Source organism: Chiloscyllium punctatum, chromosome 4, assembly GCF_047496795.1.
Source record: "Chiloscyllium punctatum isolate Juve2018m chromosome 4, sChiPun1.3, whole genome shotgun sequence".
NCBI lineage: Eukaryota > Metazoa > Chordata > Chondrichthyes > Orectolobiformes > Hemiscylliidae > Chiloscyllium > Chiloscyllium punctatum.
The window spans coordinates 95,132,619-95,155,198 of record NC_092742.1 but is presented as its reverse complement, the minus strand read 5'-3'; the positions used below and the strand labels follow the sequence as shown (position 1 = coordinate 95,155,198).

Below are 22,580 nucleotides of genomic sequence, written 5' to 3'. Positions count from 1 at the left end.
AGCATTGTCCATTATAAAATTGTGGATCAGCTTTTGGGGGAATTCAACAGTAATGAACTCCTCACCACCTCCACCTTCCAACATCACACGTTCCTGTTGCCTCCTACCACCAATTCACACACAATTTAAACAAAAACTATTACTTACATTTTAAAAAAATAGTGCTGCCATTGAAAAGAGTCTTCCTGAACGTATAATTAGAATTGAGCTGAAGCAAAACAAAGCAAAGAGAAAGTTTAATTCAATATGATCAGTGAAATTTGAGACTTGAAAACAGTTTTCAACCATGACTGCATGCATGCCAGTAAAATGAAATCCTAAACTAACTAACAAAGTAATGTAAAACAATTTTTAGTTTATTAGCATTTCCAAAACCTGTCCATTTGAGGCAATTCAAACCATAGTAACACTCAGTTATAATGTGTAATTCTCCCATTACAAAATAGCAGATTGACTCAATGTGAGCAATGCCAAAGATTTGCACTGTAGTTATGTTATTGTTTGTTGGAGTATGCATTTAAATAAATATTGAACAAAATATTCAGTCAAGGCTAATGAATCAAACCAAACACACACACTGTGGTTTCATGGAATAATACACAGATCACATTCTATTAAAAGCAGTTGCATGTTTTCAGGTGTGTTCTCACTTTGTAAGTACAAAACAACTTCGATTATCCAAATGAGATGGTGGAGAGTATTTTGTTAGAATAACTGACTGTTTGGATAACTGATCTGATCGTAAACAAAGGAATCCATGTTTACAGAGTTTTTATTTCACTCAAATCGACAAAATGTGTATAAACACTGGATATTGCTTTAGAATTCATGATATTTTACAAATAAAATCACTTTTTGTCTACAGCTTGACTGAAATCTGTGAAATTTTTTGCTGCCATTTTCCTCAGTTTTACACCGGTCCTCGACAGTAGCTGGCATGTTTCTGTTTGGCGTCATCCTGCCGTCCAGACTAACCAATCCCTCAGCAACCACCCAGCCCTTGGAGAGAGAGTGAGGGGCACAAAATACAGGGGGAACATGAGAGAAGGAAGATTTTTCGCTGACCCAGTTTCCGTCCTCTCATCAATTTTAAAATTTTCTTGTCAGCTGAAAGATTTGAACTACTTTTTGTTTGGGGGAAAAAAAAAGTCATCGTGAGATAATGGGAGGAAAAAGCAACAGAAATGAAAAGTGCGAGCACATTTTTTGACTTAACTAACTGGAGAATGAACTGAGGAAAAAAAATTGTTGGGTTTGCAAAATGAAGCAAGTCAATATTAAGAGGGAATCTTGCTGTTCAAGCGCACAGCTCAGGCTTGCACATATATGTTGTTCTTGTGTGTTTACATCACAAGCTTTTGTCCTCGGGGAGAATAAGTATCGGACAGCCTTTTTATAAAAAGTGTAAGACTTGACTTTAACGTCACGCCTCAAGTAATATATTTGAAGCTAATTGTTTATTAAAGCATACTTGCATCTATATTCCTGTTCAAATTTACAAAATTATGCATTACATGGATGCGGAATAGAATTTTCCTACTTCAGTTGAAATGCATGTACAAGGACCTTAGATCTTGTTCAGATAATCCAAAATTCGGAAAATTGATGTCAGGGTTACAGAGGTTGCTCTGTATACAGCAGCATACAAATAGAAATGGTGATTGAATGTGAAACTTTAAGAAGACAAGGTCTTCACTTCAAAGGGAATGGAGTAGAAAGTAGACAAGTTTTGATAAAACTACATAAGGCTTATTCAGACTAAGGCTAGAATACTGTGAACAGTTTTGGGTCCCTCATCTGAGGAAAGATATACTGGCATTGGAGGGAATCCAGAGTAAGTTCACTGGGTTGAAACCAGATAATGGGGGTACTTCCGTATGAAGAGAGACTGAGTAGATTAGGCCTGTACTCACAGACATTTCGAAGAATGAGAGGCAACTTTATTGAAGCTTAGAAACTCACTAGGGGACTTGACAGGGTAGATGTAGAAAAGCTGTTTCCCTTTGTGGTAAAGTCTTAGACAGAGGGCATTGTCTCAGAAGAAGGGGTATTTGGGACAGAGATAAGGAGGAATTTCTCCCCTCAGAGGACAGACACTTATTGCAGAGGGATGATGAGGCTGTGCTATTGAATACACTCAAGGCTGAATTTGATTGTTAAATCAGTGAAGAATCAAGGGTTATTGGAAAAAGCAGGAAATGGGAGTTGAGGATCATCAGATCAGCCATGATCTCATGAAGTGGTGGGGCAGATTCAATGGACTGATGACGTACTTCTGCTCCTAGGACTGAGGGTAAGAAAACATGAGTGAGGTACCCCGCTGATCACCAGCATCAATTACATTACAACAAACTATTAGCTGTCCAGGGATGGAATACTGCAGACTTCACAGAAAATAAATCAATCTCTATTGAACTATACACAGGCCAAAGAGACAGCCAGCCTTGGGACAGTTTCAACTAACCATATGTTGGGTTGGTTGTTCACATTCTGGCATTAAAAAAACAGAAACAATGCAGAGAATTGGTAGACATACATTTATAGGGAAAACATTCCCATTCAGCACATCCGCAACACCCAACCTATAAAGATAAACCACTGCAGATGCTGAAAAAAACGTGAAACAAAATCAGAAATTTCTGAAGGAACTTAGCAGATCTGGCAGCATATGCTGAGTTCGCCCACACACATTGCCAACCCAGTCCCCTTTCCTTGCCATCCCTCTACCCATTCCTCCTTCCCCTCACACCCCCCCCCATTCCTCACCAACCCACCCATCACGCTCAAACAGCCCTTCCCCTCTCACTTCTAGTCACTCCAACTCTGATACAGGTCCCGTCACTCTTAATCTCCGCCACACTCACGCTATTGTGACTCACCACCTACCACTAACCTCCACCCTCCCCCCCCCCCCTTTTCTTTCCAACAGTCCTTTCACTGCATCTCCCTGCCAGTTCTTTTCCTTCCTGTAAGCGCAGATTCTTTTGCTAACATACCTCGGTAACAGGAATGCTCCATTTAGACACCTCCGCGGCGATACCAGCCCTGATAACGCTGAGTAAAGCCAAACAAACCCAAGCGTACCATTTGTTTCCTGTTAGTAGGCCCAGCATTTTGTTTACCCCCAAATCAACAGACGCCATGTCCCAGTGCCACAACACAAAACGTCACTTCCGCCTCCGGCTCCGTGCACTGCAGACCTCCCACCAAGAGGTGGGGAGCAAACGGCCCCGGGCATTCCCATCAGCAGCTGGAGCCCGCCCCACCATGGCACCGCCCACCAGTGGGAGGAGCCGCCCGACCAGCTGGCGACGGTCGCCTCTGGACCTCCCACCACCAGGTGGGGCTCACTTCAGCTGGGGGGGGGGGGAGAGGCGTCAGCGTGCCGAAGTTATTTGTGTTCGTTACGCAGCGCCTTGTGTTCAGTAAATAGCGATGGTCGGAGTGTGGGTCCGTTTCAACTTCGGAGGAAATGCAGTTAGTTCTGCTGTTCCTTGTTTGTACTTCATTCAGTCCGACCCTGTAATCACTGCCCACCCCTTTCTCCCAACACTCGGATGGGTGATGGTGTATGCGCAGTTTACAATTGCGGTATAATTGATTCGGCCATGTCAGCAATTTCAGAGAGAACAAAATTCGTTACTTATCTGGGGGTTTGCTTTTGGGCTAGGATAAATTGCAACATCTTAAAACTCCCTACGAATTCATGCATGGCCTTTTCTTAGGACTTAAGCACAGAATAGTATAGCAAAGGGACAGGCTGTTCGGCCCACGTCTCTCTGTCGACCGTGATGCTGATCTAAACTGCACATGATCCGTATTCTCGGCCTATTGACGTCGCTGTTTAAATGTCTCAACCTTTGCTCATTTCTTCTTTTACTACCTACACCACGTTCCAGACCGCTATCACATTCTGTGTTTTAAAAAAAACTTGTAGCAACTCCTTTAAACTTGCCTCCTCTCACCTCACATCTATGCCTCCCGTATTTGAATTTTCCACTGGGAAAGAGACTTTCAGAGCCTTTCAGAATTTTATATGCCCCTCAGCCTCTGACAATTCTGGTGAAAATAATCCAGATTTGTCTCATCTCGCTTTGTAATTAACACACTCCAATCCAGGCAACATATTGGTAAACCTCTCCACCCTTTCTAAAGCCTCCACATCCTTCTTATAGTTACCCATCACAATCTCTGTAATACTTATCTCCACACTCTAATGAATTGAATTTATTGTCATTTGTACTGAAGCACAGTGAAAAGCTTTGTCTTGCAAGCAATACAGGCAAGTCACATAGTTAATTCTGGCCTTTTGAAAATCCCCAATTGTAGTCACCGTGCTTATGTTCTGGAATGCCTTTGATTCTAACTCTCCTAACAAACAGTCTCATGGACCAAGCTTTTAGTGATCTAACCTCTCCTTTTTTGTGACTTCGTGACATGTTTTAGCTCTTAAACACCTTGGGTTGTTTTTATTATGCTAAGGATATAATACAAATGCAATTTGTTACTGTTACAAAGACAAGTGGGTTTCTTTTTATGTGTTTTCACAGGTGGACCTACCTGTTGCATAGAATAGATTAGCAATTTATTGTCAGTTGCATTATGAAAAATACAGTGAGATGTGCATAAGTTACCACAAATTGACATTCTTTTAATTGAAATCATAAAAAGAAATAATTGAAACAAAGTTAGGTCAGAGTTTGTCTTTTCTTTCCTCCATGGCAATCTGGATTTATGGAGTGGCCATGAGACAATGTTACTGAAGCTGTCCTGATGACACCAAAGCAAAGATTTCCAGACCGGACCCACCATGCTGCTTTTACCGAAGCAAGGAGGGACAGACAGGATCCATCAAGTCGCCAACGCTGAAGCCATCGCCACTTCAGTCACCACCTGAAGCTGCCGCGATAGCCGTGAGGAATGAACTAGAAGCACCATGTAGAAACCGCCTTGCTGCCAGGAGGAACAGACCAGACCCACCGATGATGAAGCCGACGATAAAACTGCGGCCACAATGGCCACGAGGAACTACTATCTGGATCCGCCATGCTGCTGCAGCAGGCCCTCACCACCACCTTCCTCTGCCACAGCTGCAGAAAAGAACAAAAGAAAAAGGAAGAAACAAAACAAAAAAAAAACAATGAGTGCGGCTGGCCCAGCTAAGCAGGAGCATATGGGCACCCAGCTGACCACTTCCTATCCGACCGTTGCCAACACCTTTTAAGTTATCTAGTTATCATTTGCATGCCTAAATGCTTGGGTAGCCTGAGTCCAGTTGCCAGTGGGGAACTGTTAATATTTTCGTCTGACCAAAAATTGGCACCAAGGAATGAATATAGCATATGAAAAAAAAGACTGGTTGAATTGTTCCAATATGTAATGTGAATTTGAAATTCAAGACTTGGGTAGACTAAAAAGAGTTTTGCTGTGCCATTGATGTGGTGTATGCAGATACTTGATATCTGAAGTGGAAAAGAGCTTACAGTGTTGATATCCCCTATTTTAATTGTAAAAATGCCTTTCTTAACGAGGAGCTGATAAATAGAAATGGTGAAGAGCAAGTCCATCTCCATATTCCCCAACCTATCTCAACTTCAAAACATAACTTCTAATCACTGGTAGTTATTATTATGTTATAAAGAGCCAAAATAGCTTAAGGTTTATTAGGTTTCCTGATGACATGAATAATGTTTATTTTTGAAATTGCAGTCACCTAAATTCAGCCTACATTTCCCAGAAACCCTTTTTCTGATGGGTCAAAGCAGTCAAAACCAAGAGAGGAGAAGCCTGTGAGCACTCAGTGGAGCGTCGGAAAAATAAGTCTTCTCGTAAAGAGACCACCTGTTCAAACACTTCATGTTGACAGTCTAGCAGCACGGGAGAAAGAGTTTTCCAGCAAAGAGCAAACATAAGATGGAGTCTAATGTTCAAAATACCGAGGAAACCAGGTACAGTTAAAGAGTCTGTAACATTTGTCAGTTGACTGACGTAGATCATTTATTTGGATTGGCAGTTACTTTATTCATTTTGCTTTATAACTAAGATCTATTTTTAACACTCCTACTATCTACCTTTATAGTTACAGCTCTATATAGGTTATATTTTTAAAACTCTCACATTGGATGTAGGCATTTCAAGCAAGGTCAAAATTTATTGCCTGTTCCCAATTGCCCTTGACAGAGTGATGGAAAGCAGCCTTCTTCAGCCTCTGCTGTCCATTCGGGGCTGGGTAGTTGTGAGGTAGGTACACCCACAGTGCTGTAAGGAGGGGAATTCACAGATTTTTACCCAACAACAGTGAAGGAACGGTAGTAAATTTCCTCATCAGGAGGGTGAGTGGCTTGGAGGGGAACTTATAGGTGATGGTGTTCCCATGTATCTGTGCCTTTGTGTTTCCAGGTGGTAGACCTTCTGAGTCTGTAAGATGTTAACCTAACAAACATGGGAAAAAGCAGTCCGTGGAAACTTGACAAGTTAATGGATTCTAATACAGCAAGGGCAGGGAAATTACCTAAAGTGTGATGTCACATGGTATCATGGAAACAGAAATTCCTGCCTTGATTTCATAGATGTTTTATGAACAGCGAATACGGAAGTTGCTCATCTAACTAAGGATCAAAATGAAAGATAGTTCATAGGTTTCTGACAAAGCAATTAACTTTGTTACTTGAAGTAACTATATAGGCAACTGTGGACATGAAAACAGAAGAAATATAAGCAGGAGTAGGCCATTTATGACTTCCAAACCTAATCCATCATTCAGTAAGGTTGTGGCTGATCTGTCCCTGTCTTTAACTTCTTTTTCATGCCAACTCGTCATAACCCTCAGCTCCTGATATTTTAAAAATCTACCCATGCTCTCTTTAAACAATTATAGTCATCTAACTTCCACAGTTCCCTGCAGGAGAGAATTCCAAATAATCATTACGATCTGGGAGAATAAATTCCTTTGCACCTCAGTCTAAAACATGTGCCCCCTCTAACTATATCCCCCTTGTTTGAGATTCTCCCACTAGTGGAAGCATCTTTAACATCTACACTGTCAAGCCATTATGATCTTTTATGTATCACAAAGATCAACCCTCATTCTTTTAACTCTAATAAAAAAAATGACCTAAACTGTTTAGCCATTTGGATACAGAGAGAACAAGCCATTTGGATACAGAATTGGGTCGAAGGTAGAAGATAGAGGGTGACGGCGGACGGTTGCTTTTCAGACTGGAGGCCTGTGACCAGTTGTATGCCTGGATCAGTTCTAGGTCCACTGCTTTTCATTGTTTATGTAAATGATTTGAATGTGACAATAGGAGGTATAGGTAGTAAGTTTGGAGATAACACCAAAATTGAACGTGTAGTGGTCAGCAATGAAGGTTAACTTAGAGTATAAGGGGATCTTGATCAGATGGGCTGAGGAGTGGCAGATGGAGTTTTATTTAGATAAATGTGAGGTGCTACATTTTGGAAAGGTAAATCTTAGCAGGACTTATATACATAATGATAAGGTCCTGGGGAGTGTTGCTGAACAAAGAGACCTTGGAGTGCAGGTTCATAGTTCCTTGAAAGTTGACTCGCAGGTAGATAGGATTGTGAAGAAGGCATTTGGTATGTTTTCTTTTATTGGTCAGAGTATTGAGTATAGGAGTTTGGAGGTCATGTTGTGGCTGTACAGGACATTGGTTAGGCCACTTCTGGAATACTGTGCAATTCTAGTCTTCCCTCCTATCGGAAGGACCTTGTGAAACTTGGAAGGGTTCACAAAAGATTAACAAGGATGTTGCCCGGGTTGGAGGATTTAAGCTAGAGAGAGAGACTGAATAGATTTTAGTTGTTTCCCTGGAGCATTGGAGGCTGAAGGGTGACCTTATAGAGGTTTATAAAATCATGAAGGGCTTGGGTAGGGTAAATAGACAAGGGGTAGGGGAGTTCAGAACTAGGGTGCATAGGTTTTGGGGCAATGTTTTTACACAGACAGTAGTGCGTGTTTGGAATGAGCTGCCAGAGGAAGTGGTGGATGCTTGTACAATTACAGCATTTCAAAGGCATCTGGATGGGTATGTGATTCGGAAGGGTTTGGTGGGATATGGACCAAGTGCTGGCAAATGGGACTAGGTTAGGATAGGATATCTGGTCAGCATGAACAAGTTGGACTGAAGAGCCTGTTTCTGTGATGATGTACATATCTATGACTACTTACAAACATATATGTAAATAAGCAAGACACAAGTATTGTGGATGGGCAAGAAAAAAAAGTCAAAGTAGCACAATTCTAGCAGCAGTTCCAGATCACAAACATCAGTGAATTGTTTCATTTTGGCTTTCTTTCAACTCCTTCCAATTCTTTGCTAATGTCATGAGGTTGTGGATAGAGTAACTCTCAGTCTTTTAACTAACTGCTTGAGGATTTGTACTTTCACTGTCTCTGAAGGTTTTCTTCCTTTTTCCCCATCTATAAAGGACTTGCAGTAAGAACGTCTTCAAGAGAAAGTTGAGGGAGAATAGGGAATTTTCTTTTACTTCTTCACACACAATGGTGAGAAAGAGCGAGAGATAGATGGATGCTTTCTCTTCCCAGATGGACACTTCTCTCCATTTCTTTCTGGGATTTATATATTAATCAACTAAAACCTCTTCTCCATTCTTACAGATTAATAGTTATCTAGCATTGTTCAATACTTTCATATAAGTTGTATGACCCTGTGATCTTTACTTATAACTTCTGTGTCCAATGTTTTTGGTCTCACTTGCTGCCTGACAAAGGAATGGGGCTCGGAAAGCTTGCTGTTTCAAATAAACCTGTTGGACTATAACCCGGTGGTGTATGATTTTTGGTAAAGTTAGGCGGCATTGTATACCGTGTAGATAATATCATAAAATTAAAAAAGGGCTTTGATAGTATAGATGAATTGGCAAACCTATGACAGATGGAATTCAGGTTATCCAATGTGGAACGAGAAAGCATAGATCATGGGAACTTATTATTGAATCGAATTGAATTTATAGTCACGTGTACCGAGGTACAGTGAAAAGCTTTGTCTTGTGAGCAATACAGACAGATCACAGAGTTAAGTAGCATAGATAGTAAATGATAGGTTCAGATGCCATATCACTTGCCCTTCACTCCTCCCTTAAACATCTTGACACCTAGAACAGCTTCATAAGAATCCTACTCATTGACAGCAGTTCAGCTTTCAACACTATTATCCCCTCGAGACTGATTACTAAACTTAGTGATCTTGGACTAAGCCCCACTCTCTGCAACTGGATCCTCAGTTTTCTGTCCCACAGGCCACAATCATTGAAGATTGGGGACAATATTTCATCCTCACCAACACTCAACAATGGAGCCCCCCAGGGAGGCATACTCAGCTCCCTACTGTACTCACCGTGTACCCATGACTGCGTCGCCACATACCAGATTAAAGCCATTTACAAGTTCGTTGATGATATCACCATAGTCGGTCGAATCTCAGATGGCAATGAAACAGACTGCAGACGAGAGGTGGAAGACCTGGAAAAATGGTGCACTGAGAACAACGTGTATATTGTTTCCGGTGATGATGATGATCCCAATGATATCTTGATTACATTCCGCGTGGTCGTTTGTGGGCGGCACGGTGGCACAGTGGTTAGCACTGCTGCCTCGCAGCGCCGGAGACCCGGGTTCAATTCCCGCCTCAGGCGACTGACTGTGTGGAGTTTGCACGTTCTCCCCGTGTCTGCGTGGGTTTCCTCCGGGTACTCCGGTTTCCTCCCACAGTCCAAAGATGTGCAGGTCAGGTGAATTGGCCATGCTAAATTGCCCGTAGTGTTAGGTAAGGGGTAGATGTAGATGTAGATGTAGGGGTATGGGTGGGTTACGCTTCGGCGGGGCGGTGTGGACTTGTTGGGCCGAAGGGCCTGTTTCCACATTGTAAGTAATCTAATCTAATCTAATCTAATCTAGTCAAGGTTGTTTCTGTTGTTATCTTTTCTCTAATTACTGAATAGTTTTGAACTAATTTAATGTATATAACATAGCCCTCCCCCACTTTTTATTTTAAAAGAAATAGGAATGTGGACCCCATGTGGAATGTTAAGTCAGGTTTTAGAGGCCTGGTAGGCTCCAATCTCAGTTTCTGACCGTGGAGTGGTCAGAAAAGACTGAAATGAGGTGGTCATCGTGACCAACAAATTAAGTGTAAGGACAAAGTGGGTGGTTGTGACCTGTGAAGGAAATTTGAAGACGAAGATGAAGGAAATGTGAAGGTGAAGATGAAATGGCTGTTATGACCATGGGCAGAATCTGATATGGAGATTATATCCAATGAACGACGCTGGAGAAACCAAAGAATTGTAACCTGCTTAATCCCATCAGCACATCCAAGAATAAGAGTTAGTCCCACTGGGACCACAGAGTCTTGTGAAATGCTTGTGAGTTTGGAACATCAGAAACAGTTGCACCTCGCCTTGGGTGGCTTTCAGGAGCTGTTTCATTATCTGGATTAATGAATTAGTGCATTTGTTAAATAGGCAGCCAACAGAGACCCATCAGTCTGTCGTTAATCCTTGGTTTCTGGGGGCATAGTAATATTGTAGGATCCCGGTTCCCATGTCTGTGTCCTGTCATTCCCTCAAGTGGTGATGCCCTGAATTTTGGCCATTACCATTCGACAGTCTAGTTCAGTCTGCTTTCTCTGGTCCGTACTAGCCTTTTAGTATTGTCACATAGTGACAATATACCGGCCACTACAGTGGACAGCTCGAACTGACAACCGGAAGCGGCAGAGGCAGGCCACTATAAATACCGGAGAAAACAGCACAGAAGCGCTTCACAGGAGGCTCCCAAGCACTGAGGATGTCACCGAGACAGGGGACGAAACGTTTGCAAGACAAATTCCCAGCTCGGCGAACAGAACCACAACAACGAGCACCCGAGCTACAAATCTTCTACCAAACTTTGAGTATTGTCACATAGCCATGTTGTGGATACGCTGTCTGGTGTCCGGGTTATAATGAGTTGGGGTCTTTCGATGGCTTTGTCCATCAGGGAATTATTGGGGAGTTCTCTCGTGTCTAGACTTGGGAATGTGTAACATGTCCGTGCTGTGAGTCACTAGTGAATCATTCCGATCTGTTAAAGAATCCTCCATTGTGTCAATCAGATTGTCTGGGTGTCCCTTGGGCATTGAAGCTGCAGTTGGTTGTAGTGATGGAAGAGTATAAGTTTCGTCAGGGGTTCAGTCTGATTGAGAGGAAGTGTTCGGGGTTGTCCTTGGTGTCTGGGTTTACCTTGGTCTTGTCATTTGTTCGAGGGCAGTGTCATCCATCATATATATATCAAGATGGTGAGAGTGGCTGTGTTGAGTGCCAGAAGCTTTTAATATGAGTTGGCTAGTGTCCACGGCATCGACTGGTTCCTGCCAAATTGGGGGTTGGTGACTCCCTCTATCCCTGGTTACTGTGGCTGTGAGTGCAGCTGCACATGAGCTCTACATTCTCACGCATACTGTCCTATGTTCCCCTGCTGTGTCCCTTTGTCTCTTCCTGTCGCTGTGTAAGATGGAACTGGGTTCCTTTGTTAAGAGTTCCCCTTCTCCCTCTATTCCTCCACACCGGACCCTGGTTGGAGATTCGGAAAGGAAGCAATTTCCTTTCTTTCTCTGTTCTACTCTTGTTTAGTTCATGGACTTCTTTCTCCCACACCTGGGACATTCTTCTCAGCACCCATGCCACATAGTGGCTTAGCTCTGCAGGATCGAAATTCATATATGCCTTGATGCTCTCTTCGGTGGCTTGGGAAACTGTGAGTCCTAGCCCACTTAGTTGAGTCAGCCTTAGATAACTGATCCCTGTTTAAGTGTCGAAAAGTGCACCCATAAACAACTGGCAAAGGCAGTCCTTTCTTTTGTCTGCACTTGTTTACCCCGTCTACCCAATTGCTGTTAGGATCACCTTTTCCATATCGTTGAGGGTTCCATCGCCTGCATTTAGTGGGGCTGGGACTGCAAACTGCACTGATTGGCTCAGATACATTATAATGAGTTTTTCTTTCTCTCTCTCATCCAACCCATGTAAACTTTTGTTGCCTGACCCTTTCAAAGAATATAAATGGATCAGCCATGGCTCAAAATCTGGAAACATGTTAGCAATTTCTGCTAATTGTGCCACCGTAAATGTGGTGGTGAATGTTATGGCTGAGCCATCAGTGGTTTTTTTTACCCCCCCAGTCTGTCTTTCTGTGGTACTCGGGTTCATTGTGACAAGGGATGTCCCCAGGGGTGCTGAAAGAGTTGACTTCTCTGGGAAGGGTGGGGACTGACCCCGAGCCTTCGTGTACATGGTGTATTGCTGTGTATCTTTCCTGAGCTCATCCCAGTCTATCTCCTATCCTTCTCTTCCCTCTTTGACTTTCCCATATGTGCATTTCTGATTGAGAGTTAGGCTTTTAATTTCTCAATCTCATGCAGGCACTTAGTGTGGTTTGAGGTTGCCTGTTTCTTCCCCCTATATGCCTGGTGCATTACCTTTACTGAATCTGCACATTTATTTCTTAATTGACTCACTTCCTTCTCAGTGACCTCTTTAGCTGACACTGTACGCTGGGTATCTTGGGATGCTCTCTCACACTTGGTTTGGAATTCCCCCTTGTGTAGTAGGTTTGCCTGATTTCTTTGGTCCTCAGCCGTGTTTTTCAGTTATAACTCCATGATTTCCCTTTTTGCGTCCTCTAATTCTTTACAGACTGTCTTCAGTTATAAATATATAAAATGGAAAAGGGTGGCTAAAGTGGATATAGGTCCCTTGCAGGATGAGAAAGGGGAATTAATATTGGGTAATGCTGAAACGGCTGAGGCCTTGAATAACTATTTTGTGTCAGTCTTCACAGTGGAAGATGTGTCTAACATGTCATAGAATGATATTAAGGCTATGATGGGAGGTGAGGACCTCAAATCAGTTATTATCACTAAAGGGATGGTGTTGAGCAAACTTGAGGGTTTAAAAGTAGATAAATCCTCTGGTCCTGATCCCAAGGTGCTGAAAGAAATGGTGGAAACTATAGTAGATGCTTTAGTGGTAATTTATAGGACCCTGGGCAAGTCCCAGTGGATTGGAGGAGAGCGAATGTCATGCTGCTGTTTAAAAAAGGGTGTAGGCAAAAGGCAGGTAACTATAGGCCACTTAATTTAACATTTGTAGTCAGGAAAATGCTGGAGGCTATCATTAAAGAAGAAATAGTGAGACATTGGAATGGAAAGGGTTCCAACATGTGCATGCAGCTTGGATTCAGGAAGGGAAGGTCATGTTTGACAATCTTACTACAATTCTTTGAGGATGTAACAAGCATGGTGGATGGAGGGGAACAGGTGGAAGTTGTATACTTGGATTTACAGAAAGCATTCAATAAGGTGCTGCATAAAAGACTGATCTATTAGATAAGCATGCATGAAGTTGCAGTGAATTAGCATGGATAGACGACTGGTTATCCAATAGAAAGCAGAGAGTTGGGCTACGAGGGTGTTTCTCTGGTTGGAGATCTTTGGTGAGCGGGGTGCCGCAGGAGTTGGTGTTGGGCTGGCAACTGTTCATGATGCATATGAATGGTTTGGAAAAGGAGACTGAGTTTGCTGATGACAGTAAATTGAGTGGAAAGGCAAACTGTCCAAGAGGATGTGGAGGGTGTGCAGAGAGAGTTAGAATGATAGAATCCGTAGAATCATAGGATCCCTACAGTGTGGAAACAGACCATTTGGCCCAACAAGTTCACACTGACCCTCTGAAGAGTACCCCACCCAGACCCATTCCCCTTCCCTATTACTCTACATTTACCCCTGACTAAAACACCTAACATCCCTGAACACTATGGGCAATTTAGCATGGCCAATCACCCAACCATCTAAGTTAGATAGGTTAAGTGAGTGGCCGATATATTGGCCTGGCAGATAGATTGCAATGTTGGTAAATGTGAAGTAAAAATGATAGGTCAGAGTACTATTTAAATGGTGAAAGATTGCAGCATATTGTTGTGCAGAGGGACATTGGAATGCTCATACATGAATCGCTAAAAGTTGATTTACAGGTGCAACAGGTAATCAGGAAGATAAATGGAACATTACTTGCTGAGGGATTGAATTTAAGAACAGGGAGGTTCTGCTGCGATTTTGTATAAGGTGTTGGTGAGGCTGCACCTGCAGTATTGTGAGCAGTCCTTATTTGAGGAATGATATCCTGGCTTTGGAGGTGATGCAGAGGAGGTTCACCACATTTATTCCAGAGATGAAGGGGTTACCCTATGAGGAGAGGTTGAGCCGTGTGGGGCGCTCAAATTTAGAAGAATGAGAGGGGATCTTCTGGAAACATATAAAATTATGAAAGGGATAGATAAGACTCAGGCAGGCAAGTTGTTTCCGCTGCTGGGTGTGAGTAGGACTACGGAGACATGGCCTCAATATTCGGGGGAGTAGATTTAGGACAGATGAGGAGGAACTGCTTTTGCCAGAGAGTAGTGAATCTATGGAATTCTCTGCCCAAGGAAGCAGTAGAAGTAGCATCAGTAAATATATTCATGACACAAGTCACAATATATTCAGGTTAGATGGGTTTTTGCATGGTAGAGGAATTAAGGGTTATGGGGATAATGCAGTTTGGAGGAGCTGAGACGGTAGATATCTCAGCTATGATTTTAATGAATGGTGAGCAGGCTCAGCAGGCCAAATGACCTACTCGTACTTCTATTACTATGATTCAAAGTTTGTGAGAAGATTTGTAGCTTGGGTGCTCGTTGTCATGGTTCTGTTCGCCAAGCTGGGAATTTGTGTTGCAGACGTTTCGTCCCCTGAATAGGTGACATCCTCAGTGCTTGGGAGCCTCCTGTGAAGCGCTTCTGTGATGTTTCCTCCGGCATTTATAGTGGTTTGTATCTGCCGCTTCTGGTTGTCAGTTCCAGCTGTCCGCTGCAGTGACCGATATATTGGGTTCAGGTGGATGTGTTTGTTGATAGAATCTGTGGATGAGTGCCATGTCTCTAGGAATTCCCTGGCTGTTCTCTGTTTGGCTTGTCCTATAATAGTAGTGTTGTCCCACTCGAACTGATGTTGCCTGTCATCTGCGTGTGTGGCTACTAAGGATAGCTGGTTGTGTCGTTTCGTGGCTAGTTGATGTTCGTGGATACAGATCGTTAGCTGTCTTCCTGTTTGTCCTATGTAGTGTTTTGTGCAGTCCTTGCATGGGATTTTGTACATCACAGCAGGAAAAACATCTTCCGGCAAGTCAGCGGATATCTCTGGGAGAGGGAGAAGCTCCTCCAAGCTCCACTCAGAAAGTAGAAATTACAGGAAATGGGATTTCCACCAAGACCTTGTGTCAGGCGACATGGATGAGGTAGGATGTAGTTTGGGGGTCGCTCCTCGGGAATGTTGTAAATTTATATATTTTGGTTTCCTAAATTTGGTCGTTACACACCCTTTTTACTCCGTTTGGCTATTTTTTCTAAATACGATCCATTTTTACCTGTATCCTTTCAAATGGCGACTTGTTGAACAAAAATTGAGTCAGCCAAGTCCAGTTGTGCTAGGCTGCACCATTTACCTAAGCCTGAGTCTCTGGAGAAGCCGGATACGAATAAAGCCATATTACGTAGCATTAAGGACATGATGGACGATATGTGGGCTGAAATTATTACCAAGTTTGAATCCATAATTTCAGAGACGGTTAAAAAGGAGTTGACAACTGCACTGAAGTGCTGGAGGAAAAAGTTTCTTCGCAATGCGGGACTATTTTGGATCTGCAACAACAGCTAATAAGTATAATAACCAGACAGCTAACCTCCAAGAGAATGTTAGTGTGTTATCTGCTATGATTGAGTCTCTGACTAAGAAATGTGAAGACTTGGAGGCCCGCTCCAAGTGGAGGGTCCTCGCCCCACATAATTTATGGCCCAGTCTTTACCGGACTTGCTCAGACTTGAGGCTAAACCCGTGTTGGACAGGGCTCATCGCACTCTGCGTACTAAACTTAAAGAAAGCAAGTTTCTTGCCAATGGTCATCAACCAGTTTCAAGTGAGAAACCAGATTCTACGCCGTGCTGAAGGTGATTCTCCCCTTGTATATAATGGAAGAAGAGTATACATTTTTCTGGATTTAACCCCGACTGTGGCTAAGCAGTATGTGGCTTTTAGGTGAAAGTGAGGGCTGCAGATGCTGGAGATCAGAGTCAAGATTAGAGTGGTGCTGCAAAAACACAGCAGGTCAGGCAGCATCTGAGGAGCAGGAAAATTGATGTTTCGGGCAAAAGCCCTTCATCATTCCTGAAACGACAATTTCCCTGCTCCTCGGATGCTGCCTGACCTGCTGTGCTTTTCCAGCACCAATCTTATCTTGACCCTGAGTATGTGGCTTTTGCCAAGGTAAAGAAGAAACTACATTCATGACCAAATGCTAAATTTGGCCTTCGTTATCCTGCGATATTACATATAATTTTGCCCAGCAGCCGAGCTCATAAGTTTGATGACCCAGGTTGGGCTATGGACTTTGTGAATAAAAACCTTCAAAAGATTGCGGTTCCAGAGCCAGAATGATGGTTGGCTCAACTAGGCCGTTTAGACATTAGCTTTCGCTACCACAGACAAAGACTACTTTTCCCACTGAGCAGATGAAGATGGTTGGTATCCTGTGTTTACGGACTTGGAATTGGTATTCTTCTTATATTTGACTTCATTCATCAAGAAGTACATGTTTTCTTACTCAAGAATTTATTTTGTCGAAAGGTTGATCAGTTGGTACCAAAGACTGTAGAATGTAATTGTTTCACTGTGTATAGTACAGTTTTTAATACATTTACATTTTTAGTCATTTTTGCTTTGTAATTTTGGTACAGTTAACTTTTACATTCCCTGAAGCCGCCATGTAGCTCATGTGAGCTACAAAAGATGACAGGTTCTTTTTTTACTATGGAGCAAGAGAGCACGCACCAATCTAGAGAGTGTTTCTGCTGGGAGGGGGGAGAGGTTGGTGGGTGGGGGCAATGCTGCTATGGGGGGTGGTGGAGTTTGTTTTGTTATGAAGGGAATAGGGAGGGAGGGTGGCACATACTTTTACAAGTTTACGTCTCTTTATCTCTTATTGCATATTTGGGGTTTTACTGGTGATTATTACATATTCAAAGTTTGGTAGAAGATTTGTAGCTCGGGTGCTTGTTGTGGTTCTGTTCGCCGAGCTGGGAATTTGTCTTGCAAACGTTTCGTCCCCTGTCTAGGTGACATCGTCAGTGCTTGGGAGCCTCCTGTGAAGCGCTTCTGTGCAGTTTTCTCCGGTATTTATAGTGGCCTGTCTCTGCCGCTTCCGGTTGTCAGTTCGAGCTGTCCACTGTAGTGGCCAGTATATTGGGTCCAGGTCGATGTGTTTGTTGATAGAGTCTGTGGATGAGTGCCATGCCTCTAGGAATTCCCTGGCTGTTCTCTGTTTGGCTTGCCCTGTAATGGTGGTATTGTCCCAGTTGAATTCATGTTGCTTGTCATCTGTGTGTGTGGCTACTAAGGATAGCTGGTCGTGTCGTTTCGTGGCTAGTTGGTGTTCGTGTATACGGATCGTTAACTGTCTTCCTGTTTGTCCGATGTAGTGTTTTCTGCAGTCCTTGCATGGGATTTTATACACTACATTAGTTTTTCTCATGTTGGGTATCGGGTCCTTTGTTCTGGTGAGTTGTTTGCTGAGCGTGGCTGTTGGTTTGTGTGCTGTTATGAGTCCTAGTGGTCGCAGTAGTCTGGTTGTCAGTTCAGAAATGCTCCTGATGTATGGTAGTGTGGCTAGTCCTTTGGGTTGCGGCATGTACTCGTTCCGTTGTCTCTCCCTTAGGCATCTGTTGATGAAATTGTGAGGGTATCCGTTTTTGGCAAATACTTTGTATAGGTGTTCCTCTTCTTCTTTTTGTAGTTCTGGTGTGCTGCAGTGTGTTGTGGCCCTTTTGAATAGTGTCCTGATGCAACTTCGTTTGTGTGTGTTGGGGTGGTTGCTTTCATAGTTCAGGACTTGGTCTGTGTGTGTGGCTTTCCTGTAAACCTTTGTGGTGAATTCTCCGTTCGGTGTTCTCTGTACCATCACGTCAAGGAAGGGGAGTTGGTTGTCCTTTTCTTCCTCTCTAGTGAATCGGATTCCACTGAGTGTGGCGTTGATGATCTGGTGTGTGTTCTCTATTTCTGTGTTTTTAATTATTACGAAGGTGTCATCCATGTATCTGACCCAGAGTTTGGGTTGAAGTTGTGGTAAGACTGTTTGTTCTAACCTTTGCATTACTGCTTCTGCTATGAGTCCAGAGATCGGTGAGCCCATGGGCGTTCCGTTGATTTGTTCGTATATTTGGTTATTACACTTTTATACATATTGATTTCTTTTTGGTGGATGACAGACTGCTCACATTCATTTCTGGTTGCAAATATGATTCAATTGTTTTATCAGACCATGCATCTGTCTCTTTGAACGTTCGCTTTCAGAAGTTTCTTAATACATGCCCACCTTGGCATCTCAATGCACACTCTTAGAGGAAGATTTTGTTAATTTTGTCTCTCAAGGGATAGATTTTTAAAAAATAATTAACAAAATCCTAGACATTACAGCTTCCTTGCTGTGGGAAACCCTGAAGACTTTTGTCCGGGTGAAATAATTTCTTATGCAGCAAATATATTTCTTGTAAACATTTCTGCAAGTATCTATTTCTGCAAGTTTGCTCTAAAAATGGATGAATCCACGTAGGATTCTGTAAATTCCTTTTTTAGATTAGAATCAGTCTGAACTTTGGGGCACACAGCTTCACACAGGGCACCTCACACCCTCGGTGCATTATCTGGGCCAACATGGCACGTTTTGTTAAAGTTTACTTAAGAATGTAACTTTAAGAAAGTTCTGGAATTTGCATATGAAAGAACTGAAACCAACGTGCCCATTCTAAACGATGAGAGACCTAACAAACAATATATAATTTCAGTTACATCACACTGTAAACTTTTGCTATAAATTCTGTGTCCTACAATCTTATACTCCACAACCACCTCATGAAGGAGCAGCGCTCTGAAAGTTAGTGCTTCCAAATGAACCTGTTGGACTATAACCTCGTACTGTGTGATTTTTAACTTGGTACACCCTAGTCCAACACCAGCACCTCCAAATCACAAAAGAAAAATTGACGTGGTTAGCACAACATCTGTCTCAATTAGATTCTCTTTATGCAAGCTCTACGTCTTCAGAAGTATGTAAAGAATGCATATCCATACAGGCCATGTTATAATGTCCCAATACACCACTAAGCTTTTACTTCACTCTAGGTCTAAATTTTATGAACAAGGAGATGGAACTAGTCAATTGTTGGCACATCACTTGCGCCAGATGTCCTTATCTCAATTAATCCCACACATTAATGCTAATTCAGGCGTCATGTCAGACCTGTTAGAAATCCACAAGACTTTTAAGGAATTTTACGTTTCAGTTTATTCATCTGAATGTTCTTCTGCTACAGCAGATTTTGATAAGATTAATGTTCCTACTATTGATCAAAATGTGGCAAAGGAATTGGAACAACCAACCACAACAATAGAACTTGAGGCTTTAGGGAAAATATTATTTCTTGGATCTAACTACTCTATACATCACCGCAGGCCTCTGTCATGACCAATAACGTGAGTTCTAGTTACTTCTACATTTATCGTTCCACAAGACAACGAGTCCACTGCTGTTTGCCATTGTACTTGAACCTCTGTCTGTTGCTCTATGGACTCATCCTGATTTCTCTGGCATCATTAGAAGTGGTGTGGAGTTCAAGGTTGCCCTTGATGAAGATGACCTTTTGCTATTTGTCTCAAACTTACCTCTCTCCATTCCCACTGGACTTTCAGTTTTAGAATCTTTCAGGAAGATTTCTGTGTATAAATTGATGTTTAGCAAAAGTGAGATATTTGCTATCAATAAGCCTGCCAGGGAATACCCACTGGATAACTTACCATTTAAAATTGCCAACTCTAGTTTTATTTATCTAGGTGTATACATGACAGATACACTAGGCAATTTGTACAGGAAAAGGTTTGGACCATTGCTGGTACAAATTAAACTAGACTTCAAACGATGGTGTCCCCTTAATTTGTCTGTTGCTGCTAGAATTAATTCCATTAAAATGAATATTGTTCCATAATTTTCTTATTTATTTCAATACCAACTTTACCCCCTCTTTCCTTTTTCCGTAAAGTTGATAGTCTCATTCTTGAATTTATTTGAGATTAAAAAAACTCCTAGGTTATGAAAACAGTTGTTACAGAGGCCTAAGATACTTGGTGGAATGAAGCTGCTGAATATTTTGTTATTGGGCAGCAAACATTAGAAATTTGAACTGTTGGCTCCAATATGAGAACCTTGATGCTCTCCGAATTTGATAGATTAGATTAGATTCCCTACAGTGTGGAAACAGGCCCTTTAGCCCAACAAACCCACACCGACCCTCTGAAGAGCAAACCACCCAGACCAATTTCCCTACATTTACCCCTGACTAATGCGCCTAACATTACAGGCAACTTAGCATGGCGAATTCACTTAACCTGCCCATCTTTGGACTGTGGGAGGAAACCAACGCAGACACGGGGAGAATGTGCAATCTCTACACAGAGTCTCCCAAGGCTGGAACCGAACCTGGGACCCTGGTGCTGTGAGACAGCAATGCTAACCACTGAGCCATAGTGCCACCCCACAGTGGACTGTTGGTTGACTATTGAGGCAAATTCCACCCGTACCGTAACATAGTAGACTTTATTGTATTCACCTCTCCTTTCTTCAACCTCTATTTACACAAGCAATGTAATTGTTTTATCCCGTCTTAAAATTTGGTTTAGATTTAACTGATACTTTGGCTTTCAGTCATTTTCTACTAAGGCACCGTTGGTGGCAAATGATATTTTTCCTCCATCTTTAGTGGACAGTTCCTTTTCTGGTTGGGCTAAGTCAGGAATAAAAACTGTGAAAAATATATATGTTGGTGGCATTTTTGCACCTTTTCAACAATTAGTTGATAGGTGTTCAGTTCCTAAATGCCACTTACTTAGCTCCAAGTTCACAGTTTTGTCCGTAGTTCAGGTTTTTCCCACCCTTTCTAATGATTCTGATTTTTTTCATCTTTCTAGAATCGCTTTCTTCATTAAAGGGGGCTTTTTCAGCTATTTATCAAACATTCATAATATATGCTCAGATTCTGTTGATTCTGTTAAAGCTGTCTGGGAGGCAAATCTGGAAGAGGTAATTCCAGGTAATGTTTGGGATGAGATTTTACAAAGGGTGCACAGTTTTATTCAATGCAAGATTCTACACTCTGCCCACTACACCAAAGCTCGACTTGCAAAAATATTTGAGGAGGTGTGTCCGTCATGTGATCGGTGTCAACAAACACCAGCAAAGTATATGCTCTGGTTCTGGTTTTGCCTTTCTTTAAGTAGATACCAGACTGATATCTTTGACACCTTATCTAAGGTATCTGGCGAAAATCTTACTCCTAATGCTATTGTCACTTTGTTTGGGATGTCACCGTCTTTACCTAATCTTTCTTCCTCCGCAAATACATGATAGCATTCACTAGCCTATTGGCCAGAAGATTGATATTGTTAAAATGGAAATCCCTAATTCTGCCTACTCATACACACTGCGTTAGAATTGTGCTATACTTCCTTAAATTAGAAAAGATTATCCGTATCTAGCTCCTTTTATAAAAATCTGGAACCCTTTCCTTTCATATGTTAAGGGTGTTGTCTTTTTAACTGTTCCAGACCGAGGTATTTTCTATTGTGGCAATTTTTTTCTTTTTTTTTCTTTTGCTAATGCAGTCATCCTACTGCTGGTCGAACTTATTATGGTTTTTGTGCTTTGCATATGTTTGTTTATTAGGGTTGTTTGTAATTTTTTATCTCTTTTGGTATTTTGGGGGAAGTATATACCATGGGGAGGGTGGTCAGGGTTTTGTTTACAGTTGTTTATTGCTGGTGATTACACCTTGTTCTACTGTCATTTTTTTGAAGAAAAATCAATAAAAATCAAAAAGAAGCAATGATACAGTGATGAATTCCTGCTCCGTTCCAAACAGCACATCATTGCTGCGACCTTTTCAACTTTGATAGCCAGCTTCCCTTATATTTTCCTAAAATTATCCCAATATTTTTGTCTGAGGGATCCTGATCCCTTTTCTTCACTACAATAACATTCTGCCCATATAGGCCACTTTTTCTTAGTAATGAATTGCCTTAGCTTCTTTTCCCATATGGGACAATCTTCTACTCTGGCGCCTTTCTCTGCCATTCTCGATTAACTAAAGGGTATAGGGGGTGGATCAGACTGAGGGTACGGCTTTCACTATGTTCCGGTCCTAATCCCACCAGGTCTCTGCCGACATTTGGTGTTTTACCTTACCTATTCGACTAAGGATCCCACGCACAAAGGAAACAGTCATTTGCTTGTTGGCTTTATCTTTCAAAGAACAGTTGAGTTTAGACCTTTCTATTCCCTTGGATTTACTTGAATCCCTGGCCTTCTCGTGGGCAACTGTCCTCTTAACAACCAGTTCAGGCAAAATCTCAAGGAATATT

At 42.2% G+C, this 22,580-nt stretch overlaps 2 protein-coding genes across 3 annotated transcripts in view; one reads left to right on the top strand and one right to left on the bottom strand.

Annotated features, from left to right (window-relative positions):
• LOC140476553 (transmembrane protein 87A-like) overlaps positions 1 to 3,197 on the bottom strand; it is a 69,074-nt gene extending 65,877 nt beyond the window's left edge. The window contains exons 1-2 of one of the 2 annotated variants that reach the window (XM_072569335.1): positions 2,997 to 3,197; positions 148 to 208 (exon numbers count right to left, since the gene is read on the bottom strand). In XM_072569335.1, the coding sequence (XP_072425436.1) occupies positions 148 to 208; positions 2,997 to 3,143 (208 nt within the window). In that variant the 5' untranslated portion in view covers positions 3,144 to 3,197. The remainder of the gene's footprint in view (positions 1 to 147; positions 209 to 2,996) is intronic. The other variant, XM_072569336.1, reaches the window with a different exon arrangement.
• Positions 3,198 to 3,367: 170 nt separating this feature from the next.
• The window catches only part of LOC140476552 (neutral alpha-glucosidase C-like), a 117,796-nt gene continuing 98,583 nt past the window's right edge, over positions 3,368 to 22,580 (top strand). The window contains exons 1-2 of the mRNA XM_072569334.1: positions 3,368 to 3,477; positions 5,710 to 5,948. Coding sequence (XP_072425435.1) covers positions 5,914 to 5,948 — 35 coding nt within the window. The 5' untranslated portion in view covers positions 3,368 to 3,477; positions 5,710 to 5,913. The remainder of the gene's footprint in view (positions 3,478 to 5,709; positions 5,949 to 22,580) is intronic.